General features: G+C 37.9%; 1 protein-coding gene across 1 annotated transcript; it reads right to left on the reverse strand.

Moving 5' to 3' along the window:
* Window positions 1–1,268: 1,268 nt before the first annotated feature.
* Window positions 1,269–17,281, reverse strand: adgrl4 (adhesion G protein-coupled receptor L4). Its single transcript, XM_039811621.1, has 16 exons — window positions 17,131–17,281; window positions 16,575–16,724; window positions 13,520–13,669; window positions 11,700–11,849; window positions 11,228–11,298; window positions 10,496–10,675; window positions 9,831–10,014; window positions 9,559–9,672; window positions 8,910–9,109; window positions 7,028–7,207; window positions 5,296–5,499; window positions 4,664–4,884; window positions 4,071–4,137; window positions 3,859–3,950; window positions 2,814–2,982; window positions 1,269–2,115 (listed from the first exon to the last, which is right to left on the reverse strand). The coding sequence occupies exons 1-16, from the start codon at window positions 17,174–17,176 to the stop codon at window positions 2,053–2,055; spliced, it is 2,241 nt and encodes a 746-aa protein (XP_039667555.1). The 5' UTR covers window positions 17,177–17,281; the 3' UTR covers window positions 1,269–2,052.
* Between the last annotated feature and the right edge of the window lie 245 nt (window positions 17,282–17,526).

Genomic DNA, 17,526 nt, shown 5'->3' on the forward strand with positions numbered 1-17,526 from the left:
CTGTTCTTAATTTCAGCAACAGCCAGTAGAGGTCTCCAACATCACATTTTTGTCCTAAAATTGGATCGAGAAACTTGTTTTGAGGACAAACAAAGAGGGGAAAAGCATTTCAAACACCTTTGCAGATATGGGGTTTAGTCAGGTCATGATCTGAGTTCCAGTAGCACCTTTGTCAGCTAAGCCTAGTACTTATTTCTAGTTAATTCTGTATTTCTCTCCACTTTTTACAGTACTGAGACAGCAGGAAACTTAGTGCATGTGTCTTTGTCTGTGAAAAAAAAAAAAAGAGATGTAGACCTACAGTATCGGCAAGGATATCATCAAATTATGGACCAGAGTTTAGAATTCATAACATGCCTCTTTGCACAGACATGTGAGTCATGCACAGGAAAACTAACTAACTAACTCATTTTTAGACACAAAAAAAAACTATTGATAACATGATTATTGTAGGATATCAGTGTCTTGTGTCCATTCATTCATACAAGAAATGTAAAAATAACTATTTTAAAATATATTAATGAATAATCAATTAACACGCTGCATGAAATTTCCTGTTCTTGTACCTGTATTTCCTGTTGGCTCAACGTCTCAACATGTTTGTTAAATACAGTAAAAGATTAGTGTTAAAGATTATGGACTGGATTGTTGGACTAGACTGGGGGGGGGTGGTTTGAGTTGTCATTAAAAATCATTCGTTGTTTTAGGCATAGGCTTAGTTTACAGGGGGGATGGGGTGGTTACAACCCCCCCCCCAAAATATCTAATAATAAGTTCCTTTACATAATTAAAGATATTTGCACCATAAATTGATGCAGAAAAGGCACAAATTGTTGCAGAAAAATTCTCCAGAAATGAAGTGTTTAATATGCTCAAGAGTTCTTCAACTTCCCCAGTTGATTACTTGCCTTAATAAGACAGTTATTTTTTGTATTACAAGTTATCTGAAAAGTTTAAATCTGCAAATGAGACATTATCTAATTAAATATTTGCTAATTTCCATACATTTGCAGAACACAAATCTGAACATTGGATAAAACACCGAAATGTCTTTTGCCTGCTGTGTCTGGCCTCTATTATTTGGGATTCAGACAATTTATGAATATAAAGTCACAATATAATCACATTTACTGGGAAGATATTTATAATGTCAGTAATTTGATACATTTAGTTCATTGTCCAACACTCAGCTTCTTAAAGTCATTATAATACCCTGCAGCCCAGGAGACAGCTGAGTAAGAATTGTTGTAGCAATAAGGCAAAAAAACTTAAAAAGCAAACATTAATGTATTTATGTACAGCCCAGTATCACAAGGCCTTAAAGGGCAACAACATCACTCATACGGACCAACATGCTACGAACAAAAAAGAAATACACAAAGAGGAATGTTTGTCTGATCATGCAGACAAATATAATAATCGGACATTGTTACCAGCTATGAGTTTCTGTCAAACGTTAGGGCTTCCAGTGGAAGGTTTCTCATTATGTCCAGTAGATGGGGCCATTGGCCTACCTTACTGTCATCATGGAAGAGGGAAACGGTCCTCACAAAAATGTATATTTAATATATTGTACACTTAAGTTGTGTGATGTTCATAAAAGGGAGGGTGAATAATGTATTAAACACACATAAAAAGACATGCTCACATAAAAGAAGTGAGCAGCAGCATGTGTTAGTTTGCCATGTTCATTTTTAATAATTTACAAATCAATATCAAACACAAGAAAGAAACAAAGACAATAGACTGCGTAAATTATTTGGAGTGTAACGCTGATAACTGCAAAGGTGTTAAATTACACTGAAAATACACAAAATATTTTGATTCCTGCATTACTCTCAGAAGAATGTGTTTGTGTCCATTGTACATAAAAGAAACAAAAATGATGTATATGTGTCGCAGTATGTGCTACGTGTTCTCATTTATAAGACATTTGTACTGAACAATTCCTCCCACACTGTTTTTCAAAACTGAAAGCATGAGTCACAGGATATTGCAAAGATGTACTGTGGACTATTATTGTACAAGTGATCATGCTTTGGTTGCATTAATTCATCTCAGGCATTCAAAACAACACGGCACGTTTCTGAAAAGCCTGTAGTACTCCTCTTGAATCTGGAACGACACATTCAAGAAAGTAGGATTTAAATCAAAACATATAATATAATATATTGTATAATTAAATAAAATTCTGAAGCATAAAATAAGCATTGTTACAGAATAAACTAACCAACAACTTTCAAAGTTCTAGCTCTAAAATTACATTTTATAGATTTAGCTCTACCTTGGCAACCTTAAAATGCTCCTTACATGTTCAACAGCTTCAATGAATCAGTAATAATATTACAAGAAGCATACAGTGTATATATAATCAGATTGGGGTCAGTACTATTATTTTTTAACATTAAGTACATTTGATGCTAATAGTTATGGAAGAAGGTTAGGTCCAAACACAGAATTCTGACTTTTTTCTCAGAATTATGACTTTAAACTGAGAATTATGACTATAAACTATAAAGCTCAAATAAATGTTTCACATGTGGCCCTAATCCTCGTCCGTAAATAGTCATTTAAGAGTTTGAATGCAGGACTTTTACCTGTAATTCCTTTATTGTGGTATTGCTACTTTAACAAAAAATACTTTTTGCATTACCTAATAGTAATATAATATTATATAAAATTCAAATGAAACTTTCTAAATAGCAAAAAGATAGCAGATTTCCTTCCTATTTTCCTGATCTGAACTGTTAACTGTCCAACTATAGTCACGTAATGAATGTTGAATGAATAAATAGAAAAATGAGACTTATTACCTTTCTGGACAGGACACAGAGGAAGATGAAGATGAACATCCCCTGGAAGGCGTTGGCGATGGTGAACAGATATGCAGTGAGGGTGGTCTCATTGAGGATGTGCAGCACTCCTAGGGTCCAGGTGGCTCCCAGCACAAACAGCAGAGCCAAGGCACCACGGGCACAGGACCTGAGGGTCATAACACTGACATTAATAGTCTCGCTTTGCCAGACCTATCTCCACAATGCTGCAAAGGAGGGTCTGGCTAGTCCAGCATTCCGGGATGGCATTTCTTTAAACCAATCACGGACAAAACGCAGTCAGAGCAAACAGAGTCAAGACATGTTGGATCAAATGAAAAGTGACATTAAGAAAATCAGCAGCAAAAGTGCAAGAAATGTCATCGATGTGAATATTAAAATCTCCAACCATAACCACTTTATCCAACCTAATAATAAAAAAATCATGTTTGAACCAGGGTTAAATTAAAATACAATAAAACGGATTAGAACTACCAACTTTGGTCACCTGCAGTTCAAATGAAAAAAAAAAAACAATGCGTACTGTCTGACTTTGAAAGCAATTTTTATACACAACCACAAGCCCTCCACCCAACATGAGGCGGACTGTACTGTGTGCTAAATAGCCTCAGGAAGGAACTTGTTTTGGTGGAACATGTGTACGTTCAAAAGTTGTTTTAGTCGTGCAACAGAAAACTCTATAGATTTGACACATAGTCTAGCTAGCTGTTTGTATTTACCCTACAGAGATCTGAGGAGCAGTTAACCATAGTCCTCATAAATCGACCGGAGTTTTAAATTCCAACACAAAGAACGCGGAAGTAAACGGACATCTGGGCGAAAAGAGCGTGATCCGGCGGAATTTACGGCAGCACCGGAGCAATTCCCGGAAGTGGAATGTCGTGGATATTGACCAGTCGACAGCTAACTGTAATCTGATACTACAAGAACACCATGTGATACCATAATAATCCACCATAAGGAAATTTCATCTCGATTTTCAATATTTTTTTTACCTTCTCAACCAGAATACAAATAATCCTACCTGATGTTTTCATAGTGGCTGATTTCAGGCCTTTTCACAGCAGTATGCCGGTACACTTTGTAGATGATGACTCCAAAAGCCAAGAGATTAACCTTTAGTGGACGACCAAAATAAACACAACAAACACACACATTCAAATGGATATTTATCTTTGAAACAATCCCTATTTGATGATTCCAATTAATACTTTAACAGTCATTTTTAGATCTTACCAGAATGATCAAACATGCCGGCCCAATGAAACTCCATATAAAGTGGTTTTCTGTGCTCAGCCAGCAACTGTAATACAAATATAGAATGTGTTATTTAACAAACGCTTTATTGACTGAATGTGTGTTTTAAGATCTCTTTGTTGCAACAATCCCTCCTCCTGTAATACCCTCTATCATTGTACTTCAGTCTAATCTAGCCAATCTTAATTATGATACAATATTGTACGGGCTAGTACATACCTTTTTTTATCTTACAAGCACAAAAACAATTGGTTAGAAAAAGCTACCTCAACAATCAGCACTTCTTTTGCATAACCTCAATCTTTTAATTATATTTTACATTAGATTCTATTCAAACTCTCCATGGTACCCAAAACCTTTCAAAATTTCTTTTACACTAATTCAGTTATCTACGAGGCAGTCTAAGCATCTTCTACTTCCTTTATGTCCCCGCAGGCCAAATTTAATCTCTGTCCCACTGTGTTTTTAATTCATGTGATTTGTTTATCTTACTTCCCTGGAAAATGCTGAATGGTTTCGAGAAAGAGGTCTTTGTAAAAGCCTTTGTCTTCCCACCCTTTCGTTCAACTTACACTTTATCGGTGCCATAATATTTGGAGCCAAGTGTTGCCGAGATGGTCACCACCACTGCTGGGCTTCCATAGCCGAAGATGTAAAAGTTACGGTGCAGGAAGCCTTTGTTGTAGATGACGCCAACCACTATTAAGTACAGATGGATGCCCTCGATGCACATCCAGGCAAAGGCCGCAAGGAAGAAATAGTGCAGCAGCCCTGCAATAACGGAGCAGAAAAGCTGCCAAGAAACAGACAAAAGAGGAGAGGGGGGACAGAGATATAACAATGTTATGATTTGTGAAAGTACAGTTATGTTGTCCCTATATATAAAAATGTTCATTTTTGCAGATGTATTGCTAATCGTTTAGCATTTTCATGTCAAAGAAGCCTTGATGAAATGAATAGAAATAATTATATTGGTCAACCAAAAGCAGGTAAAAGTGTGAGAGAAATAAAAGTGTGCTATACTATCCCATGTACTTTTACAACTCGAATGAGAACGTTTTTTACTCAGTGACACACACACACACACACACACACACACACACACACACACACACACACACACACACACACACACACACACACACACACACACACACACACACAGGAGATTTCCTTTGTTTCACTGGTTTCATCCAGAGCTCACCTTATGTGTGTTCATGTTGATCCCCACCAGGAAGATGAACTCGGCCATGAAGAGGCTGCAGCACAGATTCTTGTGGATAGTGGTTCTGGTGCTCTGGATCTCACTGAAGAACCAGAAAGTGAAGATGCACATGGACAGACAGATGAGGGAGATAATCATCCCCAGCTGGGTGATCCGGGTCAGGATGGTGTTGTGGGCCACCAACTGAGACACAAATGGAAAGGGAGGCAGTTTCATTCACGGTTTCACGGTATGCTAAAGTTGGAATTTGTTAGGTTTTCTGCTTGGAATCATTTGACATGACATGGGTGGATATGGGCTGGGGTTACACTATGTGCAGACATACTGGACAGCTCTGGTCCTGCTGTATCAAATATCAGCCAGTTGTAAGCCAGTTCCGACCAAAAAGGTTGGATAAAATTTCATTTTATTTTGCATTATTCAGTATCTTTTTCTTTTTTCGGCAAATTAATTCTTCATTTATAGATACACTCCCTGTTTTTGTTAAAGCAGTGCTTTAAAATCCCTAAAAAGATTAAAGAATTTGAGGGCACTGCTGAGTGCTGTAAAGCAACAGGAGTTGTGGGTGGATATCTCCCACAGTTTCCTTGCCATCCAATATTTGTAGGGAGTCACATTGCCTTTAGGAGCTGTAAAGCCTAACAGAGTTTCATTGTTTATGATTTGGACTTCTTGTGAAATGGACTGCATTTGGAATGCAACTCTTTGGTAGTCTTAACAACTACTCAAAGAACTTCACCATTCACACACATTCATACCCTGCCGCCATACAAGGGGCCACCTGCTCATCTGATAAACATTCACACATTCACACTGATAGCGGTGACAATTCGGGGTGTCTTGCCCCAGGACATGGGATGGAATCACGGACCGTCCGATTGGTAGACAACTGCTCTACCACCAGAGCCACGGCCTCCCTCCTTATCAAGAATATCATCCTGAGTGGAATTAAATACTTGGAAGTCTTGGTATAAAAACAATTGGATAGAAGTTGCTGTATTTTATTAAAAGCTGGCACAATGTTGACAATCAGCACCTTCAACACAAAATACTGGTGTTGTCATATAAAAACGTGTTGGTGGAAAACAAGCACACACAGAGGTACATCTAAATAGTGTTTGATCTAAATAATGGGGAAACATAAACAGTAACAACACATAACATTTGATGTATTAGTGCTATTTTATAATATTTAGAATGTTCCAAACATAATGGGAAGATTATGGATTGGGAAAAATAATTTAAAAAAATATTATAATCCTAAAATTCTTCTTAGCTCATGAAAAGTTAGCATTTGGGAGAGACGTGTTTCTCACAGGACAGCAACAATAGATGATCTGAGCACATAAGGAATTATATAAGTAGGGAGTAATATAAATAATAGAATAAATAATTTAATACTAAATATATTAATTTCCTCACTGAGGTTCGCTCTTGAATTAGTCATATAGTTATAATAAGTCATAGATCTAAGGTTCAATATTCTGTATCTGTTGTATAAAACCTCAATAAATAAATCATTTTCTTCCGATAAAAATCTAGATCCAGATATGAGGTTCAACTCTTACTAATTTAAATGAATGTCTTCACTATGATCAACATTTTTTTTCTAAAATCATTTTAATAAATAATGTAAAGCCCCAGCAAGAAATGTAAAAAAAAAAAAGGAAATACCTTTGCACAGTTGTATTTTTAATGTATGATCACTCACATTGGCTCGCCCAGAGGACATGAGGATGGCAAAGTGTGTGAGGTGATTGCAGGAGCAGGTGGTTGCGTTGCTATTGACGTGGATGGTCTTGCAGCCGCGCGTGGCCCAGTGGCCCTGCAGGCTGTCCGCCCCGTACTCCCAGAAGGCGCACTTGGTCACATCAGTTTTAGTGTCTATGGGCTTTAGAGGATAGAGAGGAACAAAGATGCTGTTAACTCTTCATGGTGCTGTTTTTATTAGTTTTTATACTGTGCTGCTTTCTGATACCACAACAGGGGGTTAAAAACAGATTGTGCAGGTCTCATCAAAATAGCACTTAAAATGAATTACTATGCATCCAAAGTTTGAGTGCATCAGAAATGATATGTAAAAACGTTATTTTAGTGTAATTTCCATGGGTTGTCCAATTATGGCTGTGTTTTGCATTGGCTTTTCCTCTTATCGTCTGGCAACTTGTATTACTCATTATTAGAAAAATAAAATGGCAAATAATTATCATGCATGACTTTGGGTCAAAATGAATGGCACGGGGGCATAAAGTGCAGTCATGTGTGCTGCACCACACAATGCAGCTCACTGTAGGTCTTTTTGTGGGAAAGTAATCTCATTGAGATGAACATATGTACAGCACTACAAATTATCATTAAAGTTCATGTGAACATTTTGAAAGCACATATTTTACTTTGGTTATTATATGCAATCTTACTAGAATGAAAACGATCCACAAATTAACCACATTTGCAGTAAAAGATGATGTAATATATATTATAATGTAATAAACAAATAAATTAAAGTGAGGTTTGGTTTAACTCTCTAATTCTTTATATGTTTACATTCAGTTAGATTTGTATGCAGCCCAGTTGGTGTAACATGTATGATATGTTTTGTGTAAGAATTAGCTATTCATCCACGTAAATCACTAAATTATTTACTTTCAAATGAATGCAAGCAGAGTAAATCTCAAGAATACTGAACAGGTGCAAGCAAGAAAAAAATAACCTGTGTGTCACAGGAAAATATACCACCTCTCAGGTAGAAAGTGTCTGCATGAAAATGGAGCCCAAATTATTGATTTTTTTCTCTTTAAAGGCAATTTACAGAGGATTTTCACTGCTCAACATAAATCATCACCTCCTTTGTTAGGCTTAAGCCTCAGGGGTCCAACAAAAATAATGATTTCACTTTCTCATACATTTTAATTATCTTAAAAGAAAATACCAGTACATTAACTTTTAGGGTTATTTCCCTCATTACTCCGCTTTCCTCCATCATCTATTCACCTTTCCTCTTTCATTTCCCTTAACTGAGAGGTCATTGCAAGAAATACATGGAGCAAAATCTTTCATAAAAACCTTACACAAAGCACTAAAGACTCCTCCCATGTGAGTTTGTTTGAATTTGACTTTAACGGAAACTCTGGCAGTTATCAAGTTGCTGCGAGAGTCAGTGTGAGAATAAGTAAGCTGTTCTTCACAGCCTGACAGGGATATATATGATGGGATATTGATGTTTCAAACCAAACATGATCATGTTGGAAGCCACTGTAATGTCGATAAATGAATCATATATGAAACAGGAAAGGTAGCAGTGGGTTTAATGTAGTAGGGAAGTAAAGAAAGCTTTCATGTAGATTGCGCTCAGATTTGTTAAACAATAGAACATCTTTTAAAAAACATCAAGAAAGATGCTCCTTTAGCCTCATCAAATGCTGCTTAAATAAATCAAGTCATTAAGGGATTGAATCAGGAAGAAGAGCAAAAAATCCACTAGCTACTGTATAATTGAGTATAACACTGCCACTCTGAAGCAGCATACATTTTGAAGGTATACATTAAGAGTGCAGAAGTGGAAAAACAGCCTCAGCGCTCTGCATAGTCTTTACCTCAATGTGTCTCAGAGTGAAGGTGACATGGTCAAGTTGGTAAACGTCAGCAGGTTTGACGGCTGCGGCTATGACTTGGGAATTGACAGTGATTTCCCCAGTTCCTGCATACCGCGAGTAGTCGGTGACACCAGGGTCGCTGCTCGGCTTCAGGATGTCACCGATGCTGTCATATTGCACAAACACCACTGACACACTACCTGATAGACACAAAAATAAAGTTGGACAGGAGGGATTCAGACTTACTGTATTTTTAATCAAACTTTGCCAGTCGATTCAAAGTGTCTCATAGATCATGCAGAGCAGAAAGCTTTTTAGGAGATGTTAAAAGTCAGTGTGCAGCAACTGTTGCAATAAGGACAAGGTAGCCTTGCAGATTTCGGGATGGATCAGATTTTTATTGCTCGGATTTTATTGGAGCGAATTCTAATATATGCACCTGAAGGCATCAGAGAAAATGGACTTTTCAGAAATATATAATATGAAAAAAAAATCTGAATACTTAATTTGTCTTCGGCATACAACATATGTGGCATTTGGCGACACATAACAAAACAGTACTCCCTGTACACCCAAGCACACAGATGGTCACAGATTTTACCGTCCGTTAAACATGTAAACTACATGTAATACATGTAAGCTACTTTACCATTTCTGTCCTCCTCTGGTCTCAGTTTTGGAGTTAGATGTATATGATTTCCTCCCATGAAAGCAGACAGTTTGGCCGTTGTGTGTCGAGCATCAAAGATGAAGAGTTTCAATTCTGCGGTTGAGGAGTAAAAGAAAAGATTCAGATGCCAAGGAATTAAAAGTATGAAAATGACAATTATCCAAAACCTCACTTCTCTGTGCACAGGTGGCAGGACAATTTAATGTAATTGGAGTGTCTGTAAGAGCGCTCTGTGTTAATAATTATCTCACCCATTTCTGTGGCTTTGATTTGGAGCTCAGTTGGAGTTTTGTAGTTGTTAGCCAGAGTCAGAGCACTTTCTTCGACAGTATGTAACAGCTTGGTGATGGTATGTTCCCGGCGTCCTTCTTTCATTCGGTTCCAAGCCACCAGTTCATCCTTCTCCACCAAGTTGTTTACTGCTTTCACTAATTTCTGTAGGAAGGCAGATTTATCAGTGTGACATGTGTGTGATAGTATAGCATGTAACCTAACATGTGCCTGTACTGCAGTGTTTTTAATAAGGTATGGTTAAAGCATTGTTTTTCATCTTCTTTAGGTATGTGTCTTTTGTGACGTTTTAATAATTACTGAATATGATGTGGCTTTTATTTTTTTAGTGCACATAGTAACCAAAGTAACCTAGCACAGACGTTTCTCTTCTATTGAATCGTATAGCTCTTTAAAAAGTAGGTTAGTGGAGAATTTTGGTGACATAAGCAACAACATAAGCTTGTACCTTCAATACAAAAGTCTCTAAATTGTCTTTCCCAGAAATGCACAGCACGCGATAAGAAGGAACTAGATTGTATGCAGTGCAATCCGCACCCCCCCCCAAACCAGTTCAAAGCAAAACTGCAGTTGAGGCAGAACTCCACATGTTGATGGAGAAACAAGAATGGTAAACAAAGATTACTGTAAGAGTTGAGTTGATGAGAGATGGTTTGACAGTGTAATCCTTTTCTTGGGCAGCCAGTTTTGAGGCAGATTGAGACAAGGCCTCAACATATGCGATCACTTCCACTGAGGTGAGTTCGCCGGACGTCTGCTTGACAATTTCCTTCAGTAGACTCTGGGGCTCCGTGAGGTTGCTCATCTAGGATAGGGGGGGGGGCGGGCGGGGATTAAATATCATTACAATTATTCATTATTCAATCACATTCCTGCAACACAATACATCCAGTCCTTCAGGGTTATTTGTTGGATCCAGACTGTGAAATGACAATCACTAATAGGCTACTTCTGCAGCTTTCTTTCTTTATTTATTTATTTATTTATTTTTTAATTTATTTTTTAGATTTAACTGGTATGAAGCTCACTCACAAACTTTAGCAAGTTGGAGACTCCCCACAAGGAGGAGCTGTTTGGTCATTCTAAGAACAGACTTTGGCACCTATACGTAGGTTATAGGAGCAGTTTAGACATAAGTCAATTTCACCTCTAACAAATAATGAAAGTAAAAGATAATGGCAGATTAACACCTGCAGGCAATGGGTGTTGCAGTTTTTTCATTTTTACAACTGCTGTTTTGTTGGAGTGTATGTTTAAATATAATTTTCATGTTCATCTCATTTCTTTTCAACAGAGGGCAGTGTCATTCTATCTATGTTTACCTTAATTGGCTGAAATCCTGAGGAGGGGTACTTACATATTCAAGTGTTTTGTTGACAGTCTGTGTGATACAGCCGATGTTGTCATGGCAGTATTTTTGGGGATGCTCTGAAAAACAACAATTACCCAAAGTGTCTCCTTAATTGCTAAATTTCTTTCCATCATTTCAACACAATAAAACATGTTACATTAAAGTCTGAATTGCATAAAACCTGCACAGACATAACATCTCATGGCTCTCTTTGTGATTAACATAGCTTAAAACATCAGAAAAACGTAAGATTGCACTGTTAACTTGATGTATTGCATAATAGATTCTCCAAAAATGTTTAAAATTCAGTTATGTGCGGTGCCATGAGTGACAGAGAAAGTAGAGATGAAGAAAGATGTATGTCCCTGGATGAAAGTATGAATGCAAGAGTGTTTTGTGTGTGTGTGTGTGTGTGTGTGTGTGTGTGTGTGTGTGTGTGTGTGTGTGCGTGTGCGTGTGAGCTCTTCCTCATACCGACCTTTACATCTTACACCTCTCTCTGGATGAAAGTGCTGAGTGCCTGAAGTTGGGATGTAATCACGCTGACAGGTGCAATAGAAAGATCCATTCGTATTATGGCAGTGTGAGTTTGGTCCACAGACCTGTCCTGACTTGCATTCATCAATATCTGAAAGGTGCAAATGAAGAGGTCTGGTCCATTAAAGATAAAAACAATATGATTAAAGTCACACTTTCAACATAACATTATGTAAACAACTAATAAAAACACACATGTTAATGAGACTGTCCTCCCCCGAGAAATGACCCCATAGGTCGTTTGTTCAAGCAACTATTACTGCCGATATTTACGTTTATTGTTAGGCAGCGTCCTCTAGTGGCCGTAGTAATTATGACGTGAGCAAAGCAAAAAGTTACATTCTGTGAGATGGTATTAAGACCGAGAAAGTCCGTTAAGGTTAGGGGGGGAAGGATGGTAAATTTTTCAAAACAAACACACAACCTTCACCCAGGAGACCGGTGTTCATGTCTCGATTGAAAATAACAGTAAACGACGAGTCATTTTAACTTCAAGTACATACGCACAGAAGTGAAGTAACAAATTTGCTAACTTTAAACCAAACCATGATCTTCTTCTAAACCTAACCAAGTAGTTTGGTTAGGTTTAGTCTCGCTTTGCCAGACCCTCCTCCAAAGTGCGCTGAAGAAGAATCTGGCTACTTCACACAGCATTCTGGGATGGGACGAAAACGTGCTCTGGTTTAATGGCATTTCTTTAAACCTGTCAGAATCGTCATAGGCGGTGCTAAACTCCGCACAGAGCCGCTGCAAAATAGTTGTGCGAGAGAAAACTCAGATTGGACAGATAGTCTAGCTAGCTGTCTCAATTTACCATGCAGAGATCTGAGGAGCAGTCAACAATAGTCCTCATAAATCCACCGAATTTAAAATTCCAACACAAAGAAAGCGGAAGGAAACGGAAAATACATGCATCGGAATTCCCTGCAGCACTGGAGCAATCCCAGAAGTGGAACGTGAAGGATATAGACTAGGTTAGGCTTAACAACGTGTTTAAAATTGCAACCGTAACGTTTCGGTGTGATGGAATACGCTACTGTGGGTTGTATTTCCTGTCACTGCTAGGGGTGCTAATTTATGAAAGGACTTGTTGGTATTTATGTCTACACTATTTCCTCCTCAAAATGAGTGAAAGTGATGCTGGAAGGGAAGTTAATGATTTATCTTAATACAAATAAAGAATGTGGCATAAGTAGTCACACTCATTACATTACACTGTATAACTGATTTTGGAAGAGAAACTGCAATTCTTGCATGCATGTTATACATTTGAATATTTATGAATTCTAACTTCTAGAATCAGCTACATGCTTCTTGTAGTGTTTTAAACTAAGGAAGACTTATGCTGCAACATGGGATAATGGTGTTGTTCTTCTATTGCAAATGGAGCAAAAGATCTCGGGTGGTTACTCAGAATAGCAGATGGGAAGGAAGTGAAAGGCCAAAAGGGAAAAATCACCTCCAACACGTTTATCCTCCTCAGTAGATTGAAAAAGAACACAAACAAATCACACACACACACACACACACACACACACACACACACACACACACACACACACACACACACACACACACACACACACACACACACACACACACACACACACACACAGTCTTGACGCACTCACAGCTGTGTGGTACATGCTTTTACACATTTACATGATATCTTGCCTACTAGTATGTTAGGTCCTCTGTCAGTACGTGACAAAAACAAACTTCTGTGCATTTCTAGTGCTGAGCGAGTGAATTGGGCATTACCGATGCATTCAGTGCCATCGTTAGGCTGGAACTTGGCCAGTCCTGTCGATGTGTATCCAGAGAGACATGTACAGTAGTAGCTGCCCGCTGTGTTGGTGCAGCTCCCCCTGTCCCCGCAGATATTAGTCACATTCTGGCACTCGTTGTCATCTGTGGTGAAAAGACCAGGATAGAAAAATAAACTTGGTTAGTTGCTAGAGGAAATACAATTACATAAAACTCAAGTAGGATTGAAACACAAAGTGGATGAGCAAAGGAAAGACAACACATCTTTGCAGATGAAACTGACTTTTGGTTGCTGTGATTTGCCCAGACTACTTACTGTAGGTGTACTCCTCATTTTTATTACATATACAAATTCCTGGAAAAGTATTTAGATCTACAAAAATTTACTAATTGAGGACACTTGTTTATAACCTTTTATTTGGAGAAGGATATTTTTTTAAATCCTTAAATACAACATTCAAGTGTTTTATCATTGATTTATGGCTGCTCAATTTATTGTACTGTAATAGTTTCCTTTTTACTTTTGTTCAGTCTACCATGTTATCATTCCTTCTTCTGTTACCTTTCCCATAAGGCCTTTCAATATACTCCAGAGAAATCCCTGGATGTGTAGCAATCAGCTGTTCAGTGAGTTTCTGTTGGAGATATTTGGAGATAACTGTAGTTGAGTAATGACAAAGCATCAGTTCAAGTTTAGTGAAAGTGAATCTTTCCTAACTCGAAGAGCCGCAAGCCTTGTGGCTGAATAGCATTTTGGTTTGCAGTTGGTAATGAAAATAGAAACCTCTGCTCTGCCTCTTTAACAATGAATTTCTTCTTTGACTGCTGAACAATATGCAAAATGGCTGGACTATCATACAGCCCTGGCACTAACTGATGTTAATCATTTATGTTTAACTTGCAGTTATCTCTGCTTGAGTATAAAAGGATAATACCACAAAACACCAAAATTAGCATGACATGCTTGGGATATGGTGGCAATATTTCTTAACAAGAAAAAACAGAATCCCGAGTGAGTACTATGATGCATTTAGCCATCAATATACGAGAGAAGAGTTGGTAGGATTAAGTAAGTCAGTAAAAAGTAACATTAATCCATGTGTTATTTATCATTTCATCACCATAGCAGTATATTTTCAGATTTTCAATTTTGTGTTTTGCTTTTGGCTTTGAATGTTCACACAAATATTGACTTGATCCATCCTCCACAATTAGATTACAAGTTAAAAAAACTTCAATTTGATCCTGACCCTGGGTCTTGGTGTTGATTTAAACTTGGTGAAGCTCAGTTTTGGTCTTGTCTTAGGCTCCACTACATTAGTCTTTATTAAAGCCTTGGCTGGCTCTAACTTCTATGTCATTTGTATTGTTCCCATGTGTCATTGCTGAGCAGTTGTTTGCCTTTGTTTGATTTTGAGAAACTAAAATTAAAATATATTTATCTTTGTTGCCTAGGTTTAGAAAGGACCAGATACAGAGCTATTTACCGCGGATGCTACTGTGGCCCACACATTATAGAAAGTGCTGTTCCAGCTTTAAACACACCTTCCGTCTCTGGTTTCTCAGTTTATTGGAAATGACCTGGTGAGACTTTCCACTGTTGTTTTCACTTGTCTATGATGGATGCTTTGCTCTTCCTCTCCTCTGTACCTTTTGCACAAAAGCTGTCCGGGAAGGGAAATCCTCTGCTCTGATGAAAGAGGTGACTATATTCAAAGGGGAAATACCTCCATAACACACGGGACCCTTGAACACACATTGCACACACATTGCACCCTACATGTTTTATGATTCACTTTGATGTCTTTGTATTATCTTTAATTACACAGTAGACAGTGCTTTGTTTTTTAATTTTTTTTTAATTAAACAGTGAATGGATCGCATTCTTTTAAATTTTTGATAGCAGTTCAGTCTTAAGACACACACAAAGTTATAGTAAAGTCAAGTTATAAACTATTTCATGGCACAAAGAGTGACAGTTTACTAATAATCACTTTGTTGATGTTTGCGTTAAACTGTTTCACACACACCAAAAAAACAGAATTATTTTTTTGTATTTTCATTTGCCACAGTGTTTGCACACTTACATGATTTTAGCCCTTGAAATGTGTAAGCTGTTCTGTGATTGTGATCAGGTTTGGTCAGGAAACAAAGAGGGTTCCAGGAATTCTAAACAGCCCAGAAACATAACAGGAGTAACAATGCTGACTGAGAGGCAGTGCTGGCCATTAAAAATGTTACTAAAAAAATCTGCATCGTGGAGATATCTTTTCACATTGCAGTGTTTTCTCTGTAATTAACTCTCAATGAGGTGAGCTGCCGACTAACTGGTGGGGATACAAAAATGTTTTCCCCGCCAGTTCCAAACCACCACAGCTGTTCCAACAAAGACAAACTGTGTCTCAAGGAGGGTATGGTGGACAAGAACACATAAAGTTGTTGAAATTATTAACACAGATCTTATTTAAACTCGCCCACATGGTGCCTTCGTCTTTTGCACTGCCATTCAGCTCAAACACAAGAATTAAAAGCAAGTTTCCTTGCATGTAAAAATCATAAAGTTAGTTAATTCCCTTCCAAGTCAGTGGGCTAAGAAATGCAGCATGCTGGCTTTACTATTGTTGAAAATAATGTGTGATTTTTGGGGGCTAACCATCTCAAATTTTTGAGATAATAAGAGACAGATGCAGAAGAGCAATATTGTACAGAAAATGCTGATGGTGTTTTTTATGGGTTTATCTGAAATTTAAATGGATTTCTGTCATGACATCTTAAGAAGCTTTAACACATCTAGCGCATGATATATTTTTAATTGCTTCCATCCTAGTTATTTTTTAACTGTACAGTCAACCGCCATGCTCTAAAAATGTTAAATGAGGCCACATGTGTACAAATGTTGGCCTCATGCTTCTGTCTGCTTATATTAAGCAGCCACAAACAACAAAGGCTTCCTAAAATAGTCAAGGCTTCCATGACAGCTACACACAAGGTTGTACTCTTGCATCATTGTAAATACTCAGTAACGCTGGCTCTGTTTGTTTATATTCACCATTGCAAAATTTTGTTCCGTCTCCAGTATATCCGTGGTTGCAGAAGCAGGCATCGTTTGATCCGTTCAGGGCCTTGCATGTTGCGAGTTGGTGACAGGAATCACAAATGCCAGAGAGGCTGCATGGGTCCATCAGACTGGACAGCCATGCTGCGTAGACACAAGAGTGGGTAAGTTTAACTTCTACCATGAAAGTAATATTCCAAATCATTTTGTGATGCCACTGCTGCTTCTTTTCCAGTAAAAATCCCTTCTTTTTTTTTTATCTCTGGCTCTCCGGTTAACCTGCTATCCACACTGGGATCCACTGATCCACTGAACTAATCCATTGAACCACAGTACATACACATTTAGAATACAGCAACACAAATAATCTGTTGTAAATGGAAAAAAAATCACAACATCAATTGTAATTTAAAAATGATTTGGAAATCTTATATCAAGCTCAACGGCTGCTCCATCACATAGCCCAAACCCATCACAGCTAATATGTAAACCCATATATAAAGCTACATCTACTACTGTCTCATTCTAAAGGATAGATAAGCTCACGTACCTGTCAAAAGTACAAGTTTCATTGGTGACTTGAGCAAAGACTCCATACTTGCTCTTGGTCTCGATTCTACTTTTAGCGCAGACTGCGGTGGGCTGGCTGGTGACGCAGTCCATTTCCTTGCATCAGTTTTCCTGTTTCCCTAAACCTGGCCCTTCCTGTCTTGATCTTTAATCTGCTTTGAAAAACATGCAGCCTGGTCCCTTCACCAAACCACTCCAACACACAGCACCCAATACACTTTTTCATTTAGTTCCACTTTACACCTAATGTGAAAGACGTTTCAGCAGCATTCAGTACATTTTTCGTTGAGTTGTTGACAGTGTGACCTATGTCACCATTTTGCAAGCCTCCACGCTATTGTTCTCACTTGAACACGTACAGTAGGCTGTGTAAACA

Source organism: Perca fluviatilis, chromosome 9 (assembly GCF_010015445.1).
Source record: "Perca fluviatilis chromosome 9, GENO_Pfluv_1.0, whole genome shotgun sequence".
Classification (NCBI taxonomy): Eukaryota; Metazoa; Chordata; class Actinopteri; order Perciformes; family Percidae; genus Perca; species Perca fluviatilis.

Coding starts and splice junctions, on each gene's coding strand:
- adgrl4 (XM_039811621.1), bottom strand. CDS start 17,176: ATGGAGTCTTTGCTCAAGTCACCAATGAAACTTGTACTTTTGACAG. Junction 11,850..13,519: donor CGATGGCACTGAATGCATCG/GTAATGCCCAAT, acceptor TGCACCTTTCAG/ATATTGATGAATGCAAGTCA. Junction 9,110..9,558: donor ACCAGAGGAGGACAGAAATG/GTAAAGTAGCTT, acceptor TGTGTCTATCAG/GTAGTGTGTCAGTGGTGTTT.